This window comes from Peromyscus eremicus, chromosome 8a, assembly GCF_949786415.1.
Source record: "Peromyscus eremicus chromosome 8a, PerEre_H2_v1, whole genome shotgun sequence".
Taxonomy (NCBI): domain Eukaryota; kingdom Metazoa; phylum Chordata; class Mammalia; order Rodentia; family Cricetidae; genus Peromyscus; species Peromyscus eremicus.
The window spans coordinates 45551731-45573109 of NC_081423.1; the positions used below are offsets into that span (position 1 = coordinate 45551731).

The 21379-nt window shown below is 41.7% G+C and overlaps 1 protein-coding gene across 12 annotated transcripts in view; it reads right to left on the reverse strand.

Moving 5' to 3' along the window:
* Ncor1 (nuclear receptor corepressor 1) overlaps positions 1-21379 on the reverse strand; it is a 158752-nt gene that overhangs the window by 3180 nt on the left and 134193 nt on the right. For 7 of the 12 annotated variants that reach the window (XM_059270872.1, XM_059270876.1, XM_059270877.1 and 4 more), the window contains 5 exons: positions 20921-21070; positions 20298-20495; positions 16827-16992; positions 15974-16467; positions 13094-13650 (listed from right to left, as the gene is read on the reverse strand). In XM_059270872.1, coding sequence (XP_059126855.1) covers positions 13451-13650; positions 15974-16467; positions 16827-16992; positions 20298-20495; positions 20921-21070 — 1208 coding nt within the window. In that variant the 3' untranslated portion in view covers positions 13094-13450. Of the gene's footprint in view, positions 1-895; positions 1073-2335; positions 2558-2766; positions 2821-7318; positions 7462-9650; positions 9792-11918; positions 12131-12382; positions 12550-13092; positions 13651-15973; positions 16468-16826; positions 16993-20297; positions 20496-20920; positions 21071-21379 lie in introns of those variants that run through there. The other 5 variants (XM_059270878.1, XM_059270874.1, XM_059270871.1 and 2 more) reach the window with 3 other exon arrangements.

Consider the following 21379-nt stretch of genomic DNA (forward strand, 5'->3'; position numbering starts at 1 on the left):
ACATGCCACAGAAGCCTTCAAGTGTACACGTTTAAGAACTATGAAATTGTTAGGCATACAGGGAACCCACAAGGGGAAAAAAAATGTAATTCTCTGAAACTCTAAAATCTACAGCAGATATGCCCGTCTTAATCAAAAAAATGATTGTTTTTGAAATGACATTTAATTCTTGTTTGTATTGTGTATGACATGTAGGTGGAGGTCAAAGGTCAACTTTCAGGAGATGATTCTTCCTAAACGTTTATGTGGGTGGATTGAACTTAGGCCATTAGGTCTGCAGTTACTTTACACTAAAGCCATTTCATGATCTCACTGACCCCTACAGTTAATGTGATTAAAAGCACACATGCACGTGAGATATTGTGGAGATGTAAACCGACAGACAGAATAGCTTTTGTTAAAACATTACACTTCCTAGTTCTGGTTTTGATTACTTAGTAAAAGCTAAAGGCAAGTCACTACAGGTGACATTTCATCTGGGTACAGTCCATGGAAGAGCTGAAACCAGACTTATTTGCAAATACTGGTTACCAACCAGCATAGTGGATGTATGGATCACATAAATATAAAATCTCTTGTGGAAAGTAGGGCCAAGAATTGATAGAGAAAACTACAGTTCTGTGGGGCAGTGGTGGCACATGCCTTTAATCCCAACATTCGGGAGGCAGAGGCAGGCGAATCTCTTTGAGTTTTGGGAGGCCAACCTGGTCTACAGAGTGAATTCCAAGACAGCCAAGGCTACAGAGAAAGCCCGACTCAAAAAAAAGAAAAAGAAAAAACTACAGTTCTTGCCCAAACCATAACATCTATTCAAAAGCAGGTAATATTAGCAAAGCACTAACATAAAAATGACATCTAATTTATCAGTTAAATGAGGCTCCTCAACACTCCCCACCTGTGGAAGAGGGCCTGTCTTCCCAGGCCCATCCTGGTGTCTGCCTGTGGTAATCACCTTCTGAATGTACAGAGGAGACTGAAGAAGGTCGTTCAGTCCCTAAGTAGCTTTGCCCAGGAATAGGAGATTTAGACTTCCGGCTGTTTGACTTGTTGATCAGCTTTGGTTTGCATACTCCTAAAAGTGAAATTCAAGTTCCTATATTAACTGCTGGTAATCTCAGTGACAGCAACAAAGCCTCCCAAAATGCTGATTATGTAACACCGAGTGAAAAAAGCAGCGGTAGCATGGAGAATCCAGATCCTGTGCTCAACTAAGGATGCAAATTGTCTTTTAAGGAGCGGGTAGAGCACATCATCCTGTAAACTTAAGAGCATGGTGACTGCTGGCCTTAAGAGTGTGGGTAATAACCGTCTGCTTCCCTCTCCCCACCTCAATTTAAAAGAAGTAAATGGAGGACTTAGGCCACTCAGGTGTGTAAAGACAGGCTGCAGCAGATAAGCCTTCTCCTCCAGGATCTCAGCAGATACCCCAAAGTTCACAGCACTGGGACACACATGACTGAAGAACCCACATCACTTAGCACATCTTTTTATCTTAGCCCCAGCAGTTTTATCCTACCCCAGTATCATTTTAACTTCCTAATAGTTGCCAAGTGATCTTAAAACACAGAAATATACCACCAATAAAAATCAGAAGGGCAGAATTAAGACTTCACTTTCTAGAATAGTTAAGTTGATACTGTCTTCAAGGTTACTACGCGTTGAGTACAGGGCAGGGACAAGCAAACACCAGTCATTGTTTTAACCCTTCCCTTAACCACAAAGATTTTTACCTGAAAACAGGAAACAAACCATAAGAGATAACTTGATATAAATACTGAAAGCTTTTGTTGGTTTGATTCATAGGTTGTAGATGATTTCACACTAAATACATATCTTGTATTTGCAAAAACCTTGACTAACTTCTATTCATCCGATAGCTTTGTGGGTTCAAGCAAATCTTTAAAAAAAAAAAAAAAATTCTCTTGTCTGAGATGTGTGGGGTAGGGATGCAGGTATCAGTTCTTCCTTCTGTCCTGCTGGTACTAGGAATCAAGCCCAGGTGGGCAGCATTGGTGGCCCATGCCTTTGCCACCAAATGGGGCAATGTGGGGTTTTTAATCCCTTTCTGTGGATTGCAGCTACATTGAGATTTAGTCATATTTATCAGAATAGTAAATGACATAGCACACAAAACACACTGGGGCTGGAGAGATGGTCAGGTAGAAAACTCAAAACACGAGTTAATAAGAGCACTTGTTACTCTTACCCAGGGCCCCAGGTTCAATTCCCAGCACCCACATGGTGGTTCACAACCTTCTGTAACTCCAGTTCAAGTGGATCCAAAACCCTCTTCTAGCACAGGAGTTCTCAGTGAACACTGAAATAAGAACCTTACCTGAATGAGGTGATGGGTCCCCTTCATCTCTCCGAGTCTCACTGCTGGTCACAACTGAGGTACTGGCACTACCAGGCACAATTCCCACAGGTTGGGGCATGACAACACCATGATCTTCAACTTTATCATCGAAACTTCCCATGAGAGCCTTTCTAATGATGTCTTCTAGACCAAGATTACTGGCAGGATCAGCAAAAGAATGGCTTCTTGAGCTAACTGCACCTGGAGAGACAAGGCGGCAGTGGACTGCTGCTTGTTTCTGAGGCAGATCATAGCACAGGGAAACAGGAAAGAGAAAGAAACCCTGGGCTCTTGCAGCAGTCAAGACACTGCCATGATGCTGAGACCCTTCATGGTGAAATGCAGCACCCATCAGATCATCCCACTACCTCCGTTGTGCTCACTTGTCAGCACGTATTTAGGACTCTTACCTGATGTAGTAACTGCGGGCAGATTGAAGATCTCAGTTCCTGGCTGTGCAGCTGCTGTATTCAAACACATCTTTAGGTTAATTGAGATGAGATAATCATGATACAAAGACTCAAGAAATTCTAGAATAAAATTAACCCTTTGATTTTCTACATTTCATTTATTATGTAGAAATGAAATGAAAATACCTTTCTTGGGGCAGGGAGCCTATTAAGAAAAAAATCAGGTCAGGTAGAAAACTCAAAACACGATAAGAGAATTCACAAAAGAGGAAGAGATGTTACATTGCTGAGGGCAAAGCAAACACGAAAAAGTCACTGGCAGAACAGGAATCCGGGTTTCCTAGGGATGAAGGCTTGGACTTCAGACACCCCTGAAAAGTACCAACAGTCCAGTGTGAGAGTGTTTAAAAGCCACCTCAGTGGATGGATACTGTGGAAGCAACATGCTACCAGGGCAAAGTGGAAGCTTTTTTGTACTCAGGATATTCCCTGAGTAAAAAAAAAAATTCTGCCATGATCTATCATTAAATCCCAGTAACTATCTCATTAATAATTTGCAACTTGAATAAAAAATGAAATGAAAACCACCATTTTGTGCCAGAAGAAGGGACCTGGAGACATAAGTTGTTTCTATCACTTATTTGCTGCAGAGAATGTTAAAAGGAAAAAACAATTTTGGAAGTAAGAAGGTACCTGAATAATGATACCTGAGCACTGTACACTATGGGAGGATAGACTTGCCTAAGGATTAGAGCCATTTACGAAGAGCAAATGTGCCTAGAAATTACCATTCTTGATCAGAGCAGTTGACAACTGACTGGGGGGGGAGGTCGGCACTAACAGCAGGACTGTAGAATAGCGACTACAGGCAGTCTGACTTCCAGAGACATGCGACACAGTGGGCAAAGTCAGCCTGAAATAACAGTTGGTAGAACTTACTCAGTGAACCGTTACTGACTGAACCAGAAGAGAGTAAAAAGCAATAAAAGATGACCCCATGAGAGAGGATGTGGTAGCACATGTACGCTCAGCAGTTGGTGGGCAGAGGCAGGAGGATCTCTGTGCCAGAATTAGAGACCCTGTCTCAAAAGTTCAGATGACTGTAATTCAAACAGTTCTAATACCAAACACTCAGAATGTGGCCTCTCCCTTCACTTGAGCTTACAGTTACATGTGCTGCTTTCACATATAGATCAGAATGACGTGGCAACTTAGTAAAATGCCACTTTCTACTTGTTTTTAAAAATATAGACAGGGTCTTATGTAGCTCTGATTGTCCTGGAACTTTATGTAGACCAGGCTGGCCTCAAACTCCCATTTTCTAAATTCCCAGGGCCTTATAATTTGCATATTAATAAGCCCTCAGAGAGTCATGGTGCAGTGTGAGGCCGCCTTGTCTTAAAGAAGATGCGGCAATTGCATATAAATGATAGGGAAGAAAGCACCTGAGACCTGACTTAACAGAGGAGGATAAGAAAGGAATAGATTGAAGTTATCTGGTTATGAAGAGCAGGAACTTCCTGTGGGAAGCGGAGTAAATGTTCAGTTTTAGAAAGACCCAGGAATATACTCTAGATAAAATGAAAAGCTGGGCTGGATGGTGGTGGCACTCACCCTTAATCCCAGCACTTGGGAGGATCTCTGAGTTTTGAGGCCAGCCTGGTCTACAAAGTGAGTTCCAGGACAGTCAGGGCTGTTACACAGAGAAACCCTGTCTCAAAAAAAAAACAAACTGGACTTCAGACACAAATTCAAAGGTTTTCAGTATGAAATTCAGTTTTAATGCCCTAAAATTAGTGTTCAAGGGAAAAGGTGTTGAGAGCCCTGAAGAAAACAAGGGCCAGGCTGAGCTGAGGAAGCTAGAAAGGGCCGAAAGAGACACAACCTGAGGCAACAGAAGGGCTAACTCTGCAAAGTCGGCACCCTGTCACACCTGGGAAGCCACCAGTGAAGTGAGTGCTTAAGAACAATGCCACTGTTGTGTCCCACAGGAAAACAAATTGAGATACTGAGTCGAAGCAGTTTTCTTGGCTTGGTGGCTTTCGGGTTTTCAGCTCTATTTCCCAGTAAGGAGTCAATGATGCCCTAGAACCACTGGTTCTTTAATATAAATTCCTTTTTCTATAGCCAGAGTTCTTACAATAAAGAACAAAACAAACAAACAAACAAACAAAATCCCAGGTTCTTGGGGCTAGACAGATGGCTCAGTGATTAAGTGCTCTTCCAGAGGATGTAGGTTTGATTTCCATCATCCATGACAGCTTACAGCCAGCTGTAACTCCAGTCTCTGGGGATACAACATCCTCTTCTGTCCCTTGTGGGCACTGCACATGTGGTATACAAACATGTAGGCAAAAACACCCACACACAGAAAATGAAAAATAACTCTAGACTCTAACACAATTTTGTTAGTTTTGGCCTTAAAACTCCAGCACACCATCTCCTATCAGGTAACTTTTACGAAACACTTGTGACAGCCCCCCACCCCCCATCAACATAGACCTCAGTTTAGTAAATGCCTGCTAATGACCAGTTTGCTGGGGACAGTGTGAAAAATCCCATCAAAGGAAAAGCTATCAAGTAGTCTTCATGAACTTCAGCATGCTCTGTCAAGAATTTCCTCCCCACTAGTCAGTCAAGACAAAGCTAGAGAGGGTGACAGTGGTCCCCAACAACCTGCCATCCCTCAGCCTGTGTGTCTGTATGCTTAGAAAGGGCATCTCTAAGTTAAGAGACTGTACGTGAGGGCACTGGTATGTTTTGTTGGTGATTTTTGAAGACTAAATAAAGGCAACTGTTGAGGAGATCAAGGGCCTCCTCAACATCATTAGAAAACCAAGGTAGTGTTTCTACTGATGGGGTAGGTAAGCTTAGTCACTCTGTAAGTCTGACGGTTCTGGTCGGCATTCTACAATTTGTTGCCACTTAAAAAGGAATCCAGGGTATTCCTATCTTGAAACCCCTTCTACTCTTGGGAGTTACTGCTCACTTTTCTATAATAAATCTATATTTACTGTGCTAAGATGAAGAAAAGGGAGGAAAGATACATCTAATAATTTAGAGATAGAATAGGTTCACAATGAGTGATGTGGGTCTCATCCTTTTCACCATTCAATAGAGAGCAGCATGCAATGAATATTAATCACAAGTGGTAGAGATGTAATTACACACCTGTCTGGCAGTTCAGCTTTAGAGCCCAGAATTTCTTTTGACTGGGTCAGGATACTAGCAAATCATAGATCAGAGACAAGTCTCTCTAGATTCTCTATCATTGGTTAATAAGACTGGCTGGCAAGTGATGGCGGCACACGCCTTTAATCCTAGCACTCAGGAGGCAGAGGCAGGTGGCTCTCTTGAGTTCGAGGCCAGCCTGGTCTACAGAGCTAGTTCTAGGACAGCCAGAGCTGTTACACAGAGAAACCCTGTCTTGGGAAACAAAATAAAACTGGCTGGTAGCAGAGGACATACAAATGATAGTACAGCAGCGATCTGCTGAGAGCAAGCACATCAGCCCAAAGGAAAGCAAGGGTCTGCCACACAGTTTTACGGAGAGATACATTCCCAAACAACCTTGGAGACTGAGTACTGTGAGTCCTGAACTGTTAGAGGGTACATCGGTGGAAGCCAAGATTCAGGTTGGAATGCTTGGTTGGAGTTCCACCCCTGTTACTTCTTGGGTAACCTTCATCAGTTATTAAATCTCTGACTCAATTTCCTTTCTCATTTATAAAATGGAGATAATCCCATGTAACGTGCACCGTGCATGCTACTTAATCTTTTGCTACATTAGTTTGTCACAGTAGCATCTGTATGCCACAGGACTGCACTGAGGCCCTTGAGAGTCGGTCAGGTCCTGGTAAGTTAGAAGACAGCCAGGACAAGCAACTATAAATCATCCTGTCCAATATCCACCAACTAGTAGTTCCCAAACCCCAGGGAAGAGGTGGCTTCTGAGTAGAGCACTGACACTTTGACATCTGTTTTTCGGCACAGTGTCGTGTTGCTTAGCTGTTCAGGTTGCTAATGGAAAGATATTCTTACACTATAGTTATAATGATAAGTTTAGGACAGATAATATCATTTATTTGAGTTACTCGGAAGACTTTCAAAAGATAAATAAATTGAGATAATATACTTAGAACAAGAACATGAAGAATGATTGATAAAACAGAACTTAGAGGCAAGACTCATGAAAAACATGCTTTTCAAATATCTGAAGAACTGTTATGTGGAGATGGCTCAAACAGATGAAAGTAAAACAAATGGGCTTTAAAACAAGACACATCAGTAAAAACCCAAACAGAACTAACTTAGTTACAAGTAAAGAAAACTGTGCCCTAGACCCAGCATTAGTTCCCCATGAAGATGGATGGCTTCAGAAACACCCAAGTTCCTGTTTCCTAAGAAGGACCTACTTGCGAATTTGCCAACATTGTATAGATCAAGATGCTCTATAAAAACCTTCAAACTCAGGATTATAAAAAAGGCAACGTTGGAGATAGCATTGTTAATGCATGTTTTATTTGGGGTTCATGAAAGAAATCCCACTTACCCATATCAGAGTCACCTCCACCAGAGGAGTTCAACTTACGAAAAATTTCCTGCTTCTTTGATTTAACCATGGGTGATGTGCTTTCGAGCTTGGTGAAGAATGAAGGCAAGTAGCTTATACTTCCTGGTGATCGAGAATCATTCCTGTCAGGAATACAGTTCAGTCTGTTAGATTCCTGCACTCCTAACCCTGAGAACATTCCTTTTAATAACAGGTATAGAGTACTCAGAAAACTGCTTCCCCAATCTGTGTTTGCTACCAGCCTAGGAAAGAGCATGTGACCATAAACTCGTTCAGAAATAGTCAAATGCTTTTTGGCTCTGAAAGATAAAACAGCAAAATTCGGATTAGAATGAAGATGATCTACAGCATAGTTTATTTATTTATTTATTGGTTTTTTTGAGACAGGGTTTTTTGAGACTATGTAGCTGTGACTGTCCTGGAGCTCTGTAGCCCAGGCTGGCCTGGAACTCACAGAGATATGCCTGCCTCTGCCTCCCCAGTGCTGGGATTATAGGTGTGTGATACCATGCCTTGTTAATCTACAGCACAAATTCTTTTTTTTTTTTTTTTTTTTAAGATTTATTTATTTATTATGTGTACAGAAGAGGGTGCCAAGTCTCATTACAGATGGTTGTGAGCCACCATGTGGGTGCTGGGAATTGAACTCAGGACCTCTGGAAGAGCAGTCGGTGCTCTTAACCTCTGAGCCATCTCTCCAGCCCCTACAGCACAAATTCTTAAGGAATAAAATGGCAAAGTATTAATTGGAAAACACAGAAACAGCTTATCAAGTTAAGCACAAACTATGGTTATATACACTAGGAACTAATTTACTAGCAACATTCTTTAAGTACACTAGTTGTGACTAATAACACTCCTACCTGTAAAATAACAAAGGCTCATATCTAGCCAAGCAGTTGGACTTCAGCAAAATAGCTGCAGTATCTACATAAAATTGCCTAATCATTTTAAGATAAACAACAGAGGAACTGAGTTTTAATACAAAGAATTTCATCTTTCACTGGTAGCTTCCTATACTCAAAGTTTAATAAACTTCCCCTAACAGAGATGGTAACAGAACATGTTGTTGACAACACTATCTAGTCATATGTATTCATTCACCACTTAAACACAAAAACACTGTGAAGAAAGACAAAAAGACACGATCCCTGTGCATAAAAATTCAATTTGGGAAAACATGAATATATAATGATTTTCTCCCTCATTTCGTTGAAGGTAATAACATGTATGATGTTGCCTACAAATATGTACAATTAATTCTCAGAAATTCATCAACAGCCTAGAATTAGAAAGACCCGTTTTAAAACTGGACTCTCCTCTCCCTACCAGCCTTGGCCATCATCAAATCATGTATTTGTCCCTTGGCATTAAAGGGTGTTAATGCCAAGAAAACAGTGTGACTCTCAAGAAAAGAACTGACAACAGAGAATACAAGAGAATACAGCAGGAAATGAAGCTTTGTAAGCCTGGTCTTGGAACAAAAATGCCATGCTAGTGACTGAATGCTTTCCTCAATGTGTCTTCTGTCTACCTACTCTGGTGAGGCAGGACAAATACAGGGCAGTTAGTCACTCAGGTCAAAGTCAGGGTTAGAATGAGGTGGGAGGCCAACCTAAGACAGAGCGCCTGTGTGGCCTGGGCAGGCATCTGTCTCTATAACGGGTAAGGTGACCTGCTGACATCCCATGCAACCTAAGTCAGAAGCTCATTTTTTAGTAAAAGGGGGACCTGTAGGGCCCTGGCCCCCGTTTTGGGTAACTGTTGCCTTGCTTGCTGACCTTGACCTTGATATCCTCCCTATGCTAATTCCCTGCCAGGTTCCACCCTCTTGAATGCTTAAGGGAAGTTCCTTGTCTGTGTATCCTACATAATGGGTGTTAACAGCTTAGATGCAAGATTGTAAAACATCGGTAGCGAACTTCTGACCTCCAGGGTTCTCCCATTGTGCTGTAAGCTTGTATTTAAGACCTCCTCCCTCCTTCAATAAACGGCATTCGGCAGAAAAAAAAAAAAAAAGAATGAGGTGAGAGGAAAGTCTACAAGGCACAATCTGTACAGTCCACAACACTTAATATAGGATGCATACTCAAATGCTGGCTGAACCGCCAACACCACCTGCTGCCCAAAGGATCTAGAAGGAGTAACTTGCAGGAATAATGATGAAGTTTCTCTAACTTATTTAATGTGATGCTTTGGCTAACATCTAGTAGTAATAGCTCATGAGGAAAATATCATTAGGCGTTCTTCCCAGAGTCCTAGTCTGATAGAAAGACCACAAAGAGGAAAGTCTTAGGCACAGCATACCCACCTCTGCTCGGCAGGCTCCGCCCCCCTCTGTGACAAGAGCAGCATGTTGTCCTTCTCATGCACAGCAGGGACCTGGGGTGGGGAGATGGGCTCATAGGGCTCTGACGAGATGTGACTCCTCTCTGGAGATTTCCCAGGCCTGCTGGGGTAGAAAATGCAGTTTAGGTTGTACTCCAGGGTCACTACTGATTCACTGTTTGCATTTACTACGTATAATTTCATAAGTGTATTTGGTATTTCCTTACCCAATCAACCTTACCCTGTTCTTAAAATCATGACAGGTTTTGAGGTTGATCTACGAACCTTTAACCTTGCATCCATCAATACCCACGTGCAGGAGAAAAAAAGCCTGATTGATCTTCATGGTTTGTCCTTTACAGCTGAACCTTTAGTTTATATATTTTAGCTTTACATACCATACTTACATTTTATGTATTTCTTAAATGTCAAAATAAACACACATATCTTCCTATCTCTTCACCCCAGTTACCAGCCATTTCTATATGGCTCATGATGCACATTCTATTCTAAAACTGCCAGAACAGCAAAATGGATTATGTAAACATTTTGAATGATAAAATCAGGTAATTTTACTAAGAGCAATGAAAGAAACTAACCTTCCTCATTCAGACTCACAGATGTAGGTTATAAGTGGAGAAGGCAATTGGAATCCCTCTTCATAAATTGTTCCAAACCTGCTACATAGTATACAGTTTTCTGCCTTGTTTATTATTTATTTATTTATTTATTTATTTATTTATGGGGTGTGTGTGTGTGTGTGTGTGTGTGTGTGTGTGTGTGTGTGTGTGTGTGTGATTGTTTTTCAGGTTAATCTAAACGGGACTCCTGGGTTCTACATGTCTTCCTGCTTCAGCCTCTGAAGGACTACAGATTACAGCCAGCCTTCTGTTCTTTATAACTGAACTTTTCTTTTTTAAAAGAGAAAAATATAAGCTGGGTGTAGTGGTGCAAAAAACAACCCTCAGGAGGCAAAGGTAGGCAGGTCTCTCCTAGTTAGAGGCCAGCTTGGTCTACACAGCCAGTTCCAAGATAGGGAGGGCTACATACAAAGGCCTTGTCTCAAAAGACAATCCCTGCCCCCACCACACACAAAAGGAGAGTGAGAACAAGCATGCTTTCATGTTATCTTTAAGATAATCCTTTAAAATGATTATGTGCAATATCTGCTTCAAAATAGTCCAGTATGGCGTTGGCGGCAGGAGATGGGGGATGGGGGAGTTGAGAATGAAATCGCAGCAGCTGGCCATTCGCTGCAGTAAGGATACACGGAAAGAATGTTCTGTGAGGGTTCTACTTTGTGTGAGCCAGGGTCTCTACGTAGTCCTGGCTGTCCTGGGACTCACATAAATCCTCCTGCCTCTATCTCTTAGTGCTGGGATTAAAGGCATGATTGACCACACCCAGGGGTTTTCTACTTTTAAGGAGTGCCATCCCACCTGACTCCTGCGAGCTTCCTAAATATATTATTCCTAACATCTTTCTACCTTGCTCATTTTGGGGAATAATCCTGTCTCCTATAAATCTCTTTTTTGGAGCTAAGCACTGTTTTCCACGTGATTGGTTTATCCATCCTCTATGTGTATTCAAAGTATTTGCTAGAATCTTTGTTTTATTGATACTCATTCTTATTCTCAGCATTCTGAAGAACTATTTCCTTTGTGCTATTTAAATATAATTTAACATCAATTGATGTTTAGTGTACTGCTTTGAATTAAAACACTTGCTTCCTTTTTGAAAAGCTTCAGACAGAAGATTGATAACAAGCACCACTAGTCACCAACCCTGAAGCCTTGCCCTCATGAGGCAAGTGCATCCCTACTGCACTGTACTCACGGCCTGGATTTTTTTTTGTTACTGTTATTGAATTTTTTGAGACAGGGTCTCATTATGTAGCCAAAACTATCCCTAAGCTTCATATCTTCTTGTCCCTGCCTTCTGAGTAGCTGGAAATATAGCAGTGTACCACCTGTCCAGCCTGAGAAAGAATTCTGAAAGAATAATCAAGCCTCTGCAAATACTACCCAACTACTTTTGAATATACATTAATACACATACTGTACTAAGTGCCCAGACAGTGAACATCCTGAAAGTAATATACAGAGAAAAAAATACCCATTTCCACTCTCCAGAGAATAAGGGCAAATGATATTTGATTTGAGAAATGAATCTTCTAACTTCTAGACATATTAAAAATTACCTTACTGGGCCAAATTTACATATGTTTGGTAAAAACAAAACAAAATTCTACCTTCCCCGGGATTTATCCACAAGATGTTCTGGAGAGACTCTAGAACCTGGTCTTGGATGCAGGACAGTCTGGGACTGGGACTCTGGGCTGTAGCGACTCGATGTTTTAGCTCTTACAGGTGTGGATGCCAGAGCAGATGGTGAAGTTTGGAATGTTGAAGTAGGAGGCTGCGAGGAAACTTGATTTCTAGCAAAATCTTGTGTGATAATTTGCTGTGGATGAGAAGAGGAGTAAGTGGTGAAGGTCGTTAGATACCTACCCAAGAGTGGTGTGAACTAAACTTTTTGTTTTGTCTTCTATTTTTTTGAGACAGAGTTTCATTCTGAGCACAAAAGGGCCTTGAGTCAGACTCCTAGTGCCCCATGCTAATTAACCTGAATATCTTTGCTATGATTTTATTAAAAAAAAAACAACCTGCTTTCTGCATGATTAAAAAATAATAATAGAAGTGGGAAAAGGCTTACACAGATGTGATCAGCAAGTGTGATCAGCCGATGGGTCCTGGGCACCTGCCCCATTCCTTCGGCCTGAGAGGCTGAGGGCAGTGGCGGCGGCTGCTGCTGTGGGGATGGGGACTCCTGCTGTGACCGATAGTGATGCAGTGGTCCTTCATACTGTCGAGTGGGTTCACCTAGTGGAGAGCAGGTAGACACATTACACCAGGAATGCCTCGGCCCCGACTCAGCGTAAAGTATTAATAACTCAGAAGAACCTAAGAAAAGGATGTGATGTGCACCTCTACACCTCATTTTTGTTTTTGTATCTTGAGGCAAAAAATATCCACTGATGTAGAGTAAAATATGAGTGTAGAAGCGGGCAAAGCGCTGGTGGTGGTGGTGGTGGTGGTGGTGGTGCACCTCTTTAATCCCAGCAATTGGGAGGCAGAGCCAGGCGGATCTGTGAGTTCAAGGCCAGCCTGGTCTACAAAGTGAGTTCTTGAACAGCCAGGGCTGTTACACAGAGTAACCCTGTCTCGAAACACCCCTGCTCCCAAAAAAGTGGGCAAAGCCATCAGCCATTTTTGTGTGTGTGTGTGTGTATGTGTGTGTGTGTGTGTGTGTGTGTGTCTGTGCACACACGTACGCCGCACTTACTAGAGTAATTGTGTGCATGTATGTGTGAATGTGCAGGCCAGAGGTTAATGTCAAGTGTCTTTCCTCTATTGCCCTCTACCTTGATTTTTAGTTTCTGAGACAAGGCTGTCAGTGAACCTGAAGCACACGGAATCAGCAAGATTGCCTAGCCAGTGAGCTTTAGGATCCTTCATTTGTGCTCCCTGCACCTTTTCCTCCATGCTGGGGTTACAGGACTCACTGCTAGGCCCAGTTTTTTCATGAGGTTCTTCTCGGTATCCAAATTCAGATCCTCAAGCTTGTGCAGCAGTTACTTTACCTACAGACACCTCCTCAGCCCCAGTGCATCTATTTTCACTAAACTATACACAAAAGAGTACCCAATAGTAGTGTAAAAGGTAAAAGTTGTTAGTACAGCTCTAAAGGTTTCTAAAGCAGACTAACCAGCAACAAGTGTTCTTACCACGGCCTAGACAGGTAATTAGAAGCAAATGTTAATGCAAATACGAGACATGGAAATGGCAAAACAGACATACTTTCTGCTTGCTTAGCCATCTCTGGCTGATAGGCCTGTGGCTTGTCCTGGGTAGGTGCAGGGGAGCTGGCAGGACTTATCACCTCAATAGCATCACTAGGTGCTTCATACCTGTGAGAAGACACTTTAAGAAAAGAACCTCATTTTAAAATAAATCCATGGAAAGGTTCAGAAGTCCAAGTTCTTCAAAGCTATTTGCATATTTTAGTTGTTTTATTCTGCTAAAGAATGTCCAGTAGCATTCTATACTAGGAATAAAACTTAATCAAACACAACAGACTATTAAAGGTGCCTCTGTGCTCCTAATCTCAATAGGTTGTAGGTTCTTTAAGCATGAGATGAAGCAGAATTAAGATTTGTGATAAGCCCCGGGAACCTTGAAAAGAAACCACAGGCGAACATTCATCAAAGGAGATTAATGAGTAAGTGAGGGGTAGATCTCAACCATTAAATGATCCCAATAATTCCATTTTTGTGGGACAATCTGATCTTAACAAACAGGCCATAAAGCTGCTTCACTGCCCCAACACTAAATTACTGCTTAGAAAATGCTATCCTGAGTTTCTCAGATAACTCAAGCATTACACTGGGAAGTGAACAGGAGTGGTAGGAAATATGTGAAAAAAATTACTTCAAAGAGAGGGAGAATATCAACCTGAATATCAATTCTGGAGGATGCCCACACAGACCCCTCTAAGATACATACAGCTCTCAAGAAAACTGATGGGTTCTGCAGATGTAGATCATGGGTAGCTTTCTACAAACCTGCCATGCTTTAGAGTTGGGATTTGGGGAGAGTCAGGTAGAACTTGGTAAGAAACTTCTGTTAGAGGCCATCTACAGTCTATCCCAGAACCTGAGTCAGGGTTACGACCTTGGCTGAACACAGGCATAGGTGAACTACTTGGCCACTGCATAATGCTCTTACTATTCAAATGGACATCTCTACATACCTCCCACCTGTCATGGAAATCAATGCTTAGGAGCTAAAACAAACCACTATGTTATAAGTAACTTTCTGACTTGAAAGTTTTGTATTTATTATTACTCATCAATGCTTATGAACCAACATCTTAAATGACGAGAACTGACAGTATTCTGCAAACTATATTCATGTTGCTCTTGAAGATTAAGGTGCAAGGTGAAGGCTGAGGGAGGCTCTCAAGAGTCACACTGAAAAGGACACTGAGTAGTTGTTACGAGCCTACGTATCATGCCGGATATTGCCAGTGATAGAAAAGATAACTGCACTCAAAAGTAGGAACATGAGGATCTAAGAACGTGGACTTTCTATTTTCAGACTGCTGAAAAATGAAATCCCAAAGAAGAGTCTGGTATGTGCACTGACTGCAATAGACTTAATCCCTGACTCCTCACCAAGATGCCCTGCATTCCTGCTCTCCCTGAGCTAGCAGATTTTGAATGTTGAAAATCTATGTTGTAAGATTCCTTAACCCCAGGTTAAAGGTTGTATTTCTTCTACAGTTTAGTCCCAATGCCACTTCTCTGTGAAAATTTTGCCAACAACTTGTAATTACCTAAGTGAATACTTGGCGATAAAAACCGAACTCTATTCCAGTACTACTGAATTTCCTTAATGGAGATACTTAAAAAATGACATGATTAAACTGCTTCCAGTTATCACAACTGCTAATTTAAGGATGCTTGTCTTTCTCTAAAATTCCATATAGAATATATTTAGGTCATAGCTAAGAAACAAATTAAATTATATTTATTCATTTATATATTTATTTCTGTGTATGGAAAGCCATTATCCCTACACACATGGGAAGGTCAATTGATGGCATGGTCAGTTCTCTCCTTCTACTATGGGGTTCAGATCATCAGATTTAGTGGTAAGTACCTTTACCAGTTGAGCCATCTCATCACCCCTAAGAAATTTTAAAAAGCATTTTTGTGTATTATTTTGATACTTACTTGCAGAACAAACATCACAGTGACTAGCCAGACTGAATCAAAATCCAATTCTCAAGAAAGATACAAAGTGAATACCAGTCACTAATAGGCTCACTTAAAAAACAAAAACAAAAAACAAAACCACTCCTTTAGAAAAGGGACACAGGAGGCTTTGGGAGATCAGTGAATTTAGCAAACAATTTCTCAGAGGATGCGCTGTGGGAGCACAGATCTTGAAGATATTCCCATTTCAGATGCCTTAATACCTTCAGAAGCTCTATTTTCCATCTAGCCACTTCTAATTCTATGGGTTTTTTTCCTAGATAATATATTGATGGGTTTATACTTATAGGACATGGGAATATGTAAGTCACAAGAATATTAAAAGATACATTTTTGCACCCACAATACTTTCTCTCCTATTACTGTGAAGCATTAGGATTGTTTCATACCAGGCCGTGCTTTACCTAAAGAATAAAGTCACTCTTTACTCAGATACCACATTGTGAAACTCAGATTGAGATACATACAGCTACTAGAAGAGTCTGAACTTTGAGAGCCACGGTCCCTCGTATCCTTGTCCGAGGCAATTTGCCGGGTGATGATCACGTCTATGAAGTTAGCTGCAGTAATGGTAGTCTTCCCTCGGGTCCTTAGCTCTTCCTCATATCTGGATTTTGGAGGAGGCCCTTTATCTTTCCCAGCCTCAGAATACACTACTGAGGCATGAGGCTGGGGCTTGCCACTCGGAAGGGCTGCAGAAGTGCACACACACTGAACAGATCTCTTCTCCACCTCCAGGTTTTTCTGCTCTAGCTGCTGCTGTTCACTAACTGCTGCTGACCTGCTTCTCAAATTGTCTTCTAACCTGGCAGCTTCATGCTTACTCTCTTTTGTTTTGGAAACATCCATCTGGGGTGCAGAAGCTGCAGCGTCCACAAGAGCAGCCAGGGCATCCGCAGCAGTGTTGTAGCGGGAGGCTGGCAGGCCTTGACTTATGGAAGGGCCCCCAGCAGGCAGTGGCCTGTAAACAAAAGAAAATAAAGGACTTAAGGGAAGAATAATTGTTGGAGGTGGGGTAGGGCTTGTTGGGAAATGAAAGAACAAATTACATTTAAAAAAAAGCACATAGAAAAGCTTGACTATTTTAGTCAGTGGTTTAAAAACCATACAGCTCAGCAGGTAAAGGTGCTTGTTGCAAAGGCTCACAACCTGAGTTCAATCCCCAGGACCACATGGTAGAAAGAGAAACCAGAACCCCCACAAGCTGTTGTGTGACCTGCGTGTGCACACACAGTTATCAAAAAACGTAAATTAAAATAAACACATGCAAGATATGTACTTATTTTGGTCAAAATGTTTATGAGAGTACAAAAGACTGACATGATTCGTAGCTGAGCAGTTGGATCCAAAGGTGTGATTACACTGGTTCCATTGGTTCCCTGGAAAACACTGGGTCTCTGTTGCAGCATGGTCTCCTGAGTTCTTACTGAAGGGGAAGGGGAGCGAGCATATCCATGGCTGCCAGGTCGGCCTGGCTGTTCTGAGCCTGAAGAGGTAAAAGAAAGAGCAACACTGATAATCCAAAGGCAGCAAAGATGTAGAATTTTTAATTCCTAGTATTACTAAATAGAAAATGAGAATAAGAAACTTGATACCATACTTTCTAGAAATGAATTGTAAGTTTCTCAATAAAGATATAATAAAACCCAACAAAAATTAAAAAATCTCAGCTGTCATTTCCACTTTTGTTAGGAGTTTCTATCTCGATTCCAGAAAGGAAAGAAGAACCAAGTACAAAGTGCTATGCATCTCAGACACTAATCCTGCAGACTGCTGCAGATTCTGCTACGGTTAGAGTGCTCTCCCAGATCAAAGAGCTTTCCGTCCATCACAAAAAGACACATACAGCGGCTGCATTGCAGTGTGGGGTTCCTGCACTCAACCCTAGTTCTTCCTGTTTTACCTCTTTGTGTGTACAGACACGCATGCATGTGTGTGCATGGCCAGAGATCAGTCCCTGTCATCCCAGGTACTTTCCACCTTTTTTTTTTTTTTAATTTATTCTTTTTTTATTTATTCATTTTTTTAAATTTATTTTATTTTACAATATAATTTAATTCTACATATCAGTCACGGATTCCCTTGTTCTCCCCCCTCCCGCCCCCCTCCCCTTCCTCCCAGCCCACCCCCCATTCCCATCTCCTCCAGGGCAAAGCTTCCCCCGAGGATTGAGATCAACCTGGTAGACTCAGTACAGGCAGGTCCAGTCCCCTCCTCCCAGGCTGAGCCAAGTGTCCCTGCATAGGCCCCAGGTTTCAAACAGCCAACTCATGCACTGAGCACAGGACCCGGACCCACTGCCTGGATGCCTCCCAAACAGATCAAGCCAATCAACTATCTCACCTATTCAGGGGGCTTGATCCAGTTGGGGGCCCCTCAGCCATTGGTTCATAGTTCATGTGTTTCCATTCATTTGGCTATTTGTCCCTGTGCTTTATCCAACCTTGGTCTTAACAATTCTCGCTCATATAAACCCTCCTCTTTCTCGCCAATTGGACTCCTGGAGCTCCACCCGGGGCCTAGCCGTGGATCTCTGCATCCAGTTCCCTCAGTCATTGGATGGGGTTTCTAACACGACAATTAGGGTATTTGGCCATCCTATCACCAGAGTAGGTCAGTTCGGGCTAAAGGATACAGTCAACAAGGCAAAGCGACAGCCTACAGAATGGGAAAAGGTCTTCACCAACCCCACATCTGACAGAGGACTGATATCCAGAATATATAAGGAACTCAAGAAATTAGACATCAAAATGCTCAACAGTCCAATTAAGAAATGGGCTATAGATCCACCTTGTTTTTTTAAGAGTCTCTCACTGGCTTGAAATCCAGAGATTGGGTAGGCAAGCTGATGAGTGAACACCAGGGATCCAACTGTCTAAGCCTCTCCACATCGCTATTACAAGTCCATGGCACCACACTTGTGTTTGTTAAGTGGTTTGGGAACCAAACTCAGGCTGCCACGCTTGTGTGGCAAGCACTTTACCACCTGAGCCATCTTCCCTCCCCTGGCCCTGGCCTACTTCTCCTTAACAATTACATAGGTTGCAGCAAGCTTTCTCTTGTGAGATGGAATATTCACAGTACCCTCCCCAAAAGTTTGTCTTCCATAGCTACCCTTCTTCGAGGTTGGAGAGTGTTTGTTACTCAGCTTTAACTCTCTCCTAGCAGAGCTGGGAGACTCTAACTCATTCCCTGATCAATTTCTTCTCTACTTTGCTTGTACTGTGTCTTCCCTCCAACCTTCTGTCTCATTTTTTGCCTGTGTAAGAGCTAGACAGTTTAGCCAGACGTATCCTCACAGCCAGTACCACTTCAGCCAGACTCTGTGACAGTTTCCTCCCTTCTGAATACACTTTGACATATATCAGTATTTCTATAGGACCGATTCCTAGAAGTGGAATTGCTAATCAATTAATCTTTATATTTTTTATGCACGAGTGACCCCATTTACATGGCATTTGTCATATATCAGTGTCTGTGTTTGTGAAGCTGCTACATGGAAAATGTCAATTCAGTATCTAATAAGAAAATAGTATTTTGATGTTTTTACCTGTCACTTTGCAAATCAATGGGATCAACATATGTTTAAGACCTAGCTCCTACCAAAATTCTGTATCATTTGAATTTGACTTTAATTTTTCATGTTTTATATAATCTACATGAACTCAATATTATGGTATTATCACATAATTTATGCATTACAGGCATTTTTTAAAGGATCAGACTATTAGTGATTTTTCTAAGTATAAGTAATATTAACTGCATAAATAATATTTATATTAAATATTTAACTATAAATAATATTTAAATGTATTTCAGGTATGCAACCACGTTGAATGCAAACCACGTCATCAGGAATAATATGACTGGATCAAATGTGATGATTAGCTTCCACCTGCTGACATTCCCAATGATTTCAAAGGGTTTGTCCCTCATTAAAATATGACCTGGACACTCTTGCCATTGTATCTTCATTGCTGTACCTACCTGGGCAACCATTACCTCTGCTTTCCTTCTGCCTACACCCACTTTGCCCTTTGGAGGGCATCTAGAGACTGAACGACTCTTCTCTAGCACCTGCCCATGGAAACCTCTTGACCAGGGTTTCAACTCTTGTAGCTCAGTCTGTGTTCTTGAGTGTCACATCAGTGTATCTGACTTATGGACCCCATAAATGGTCTTATTTGATTAAAATAACCGAGAAAGACAAATGTAACAGGGATAAAGAGAGATGGCTCAAATACCTGTAAGATTAAATGAATCCAAAATAAAACTACTACTTGTTCTCTCTGACCGTGATCTTGCCATTTGTCATGCTGTCACTCTAAACGCCACTCCCCAACACCCCCGCCCCCACTTCCTACTCTTCTTTATTATGAGACAGGATCTTGCTACGAATGCCAGGCTGATATCAAATGTACAATCCTCCTGCCTCCGCTTAGGTGTGGTACTTTGAATGAAAATGGCCCTAAAAAAAAAAAAGTGCTTCACTGTAAGCACTGTATTCAAGACGTCACATCTCCTTCTAACCAGATTTTCTAATTCCCCCTTTAAACTAGAGTTTGGGCTGCTCTTCTACCCAGTATTTCCAGGAGCAACTGAAGAACATGTTGCTGGGGCCCAATCAAATTGACACTTTTGTCCTGGAAAGTCCCTTCTGGCTTCTATTTTACATATACTGACTTTCCATCTTATAATTTTTGTTTTCCTACATAGAATAATTAAGCATAATGCCTCACAGGAAATCACCAGGACCTGTAGCCTACGGAAATAGCAAAGCTTCTCACTGACCTGGTCGTAGGTAGAGATCAGAGGAATTAGCAGACATCCTTTCTCGTTCTCGTTCACGTTCTCGTTCACGTTCACGTTCCCGTTCCCGTTCGCGCTCCCTTTCACGTTCGCGCTCCCTTTCACGCTCACGCTCCTTCTCCCTTTCGCGCTCTCGATCCCGCTCAGCACTTGCAGCTGCAGTAAGGTGTGCTGGGTGTCCTGTAAAACATGAATCTGCAACTTCAAGACTGAACGGACAGCCTAGCATGTTAAATCTGTAAATGACTGAAAGACAAGCTTCAAATACAGATGTATGGAGTTTATGGTAGAGTCTCAGATAGCAAATGGAGCATAATATAAGTGTTTAGGGTATCTGTGGAGTATCTAGTTACAGGTATATGTTAAATGAAGAGCAGAATGGAAGAAAGATGCTCAGAATTCCTCTGCAAGCTACACCAGAAAAACTAAAGTGTCTTGGTCTTGTTAGAGATGTATATATTTTAAACAATATTGTCTGAGAAATAGAGGGCATTATTTTAAATATGTATATGCTCTCCCTAGAAAAATCATTGACTAATTTTTCTAGAACCCTTGCTTCCTTTTCATCTAGAACAAGTCAGATATGTTAGCTTGGAGCATCTCACCTGGAGACAAAGAGGCAGCATTGTACGGCCTGGGAGGGAAACTAATCTGTGTACCAGGGATGTAAGTGATTCTGTCCATGGGAGGAGTGCTCGCTCCCCCAGCATGAGGCACTAAAATTGTTGGAGGCATATTGGTCAAGTCAATGATTCCTATCCAAAAGAAAAAACAGTTCATGTTAGGCATTACTGCAAACCAACACCTAACTCCAGAAGCATACATGGTTTTTCCATTTTGTCTCGTTACAATACAATGATAATTTGCATTCAATGTAAATAAGAATGTTTAAAAAATTATCATTGCTCCTCAGACGTATTTAAACCTAAAGGAGGCTATGAACGCACTGAGCTCTACACAAGTCACCTCAGGTATGAACATATTAAAGAAAACATGATCTTTAAACACTTCTACAATTAGATGGCGTAGTTACTTTAATGTTCACTGTAACAGCTCATCTCATA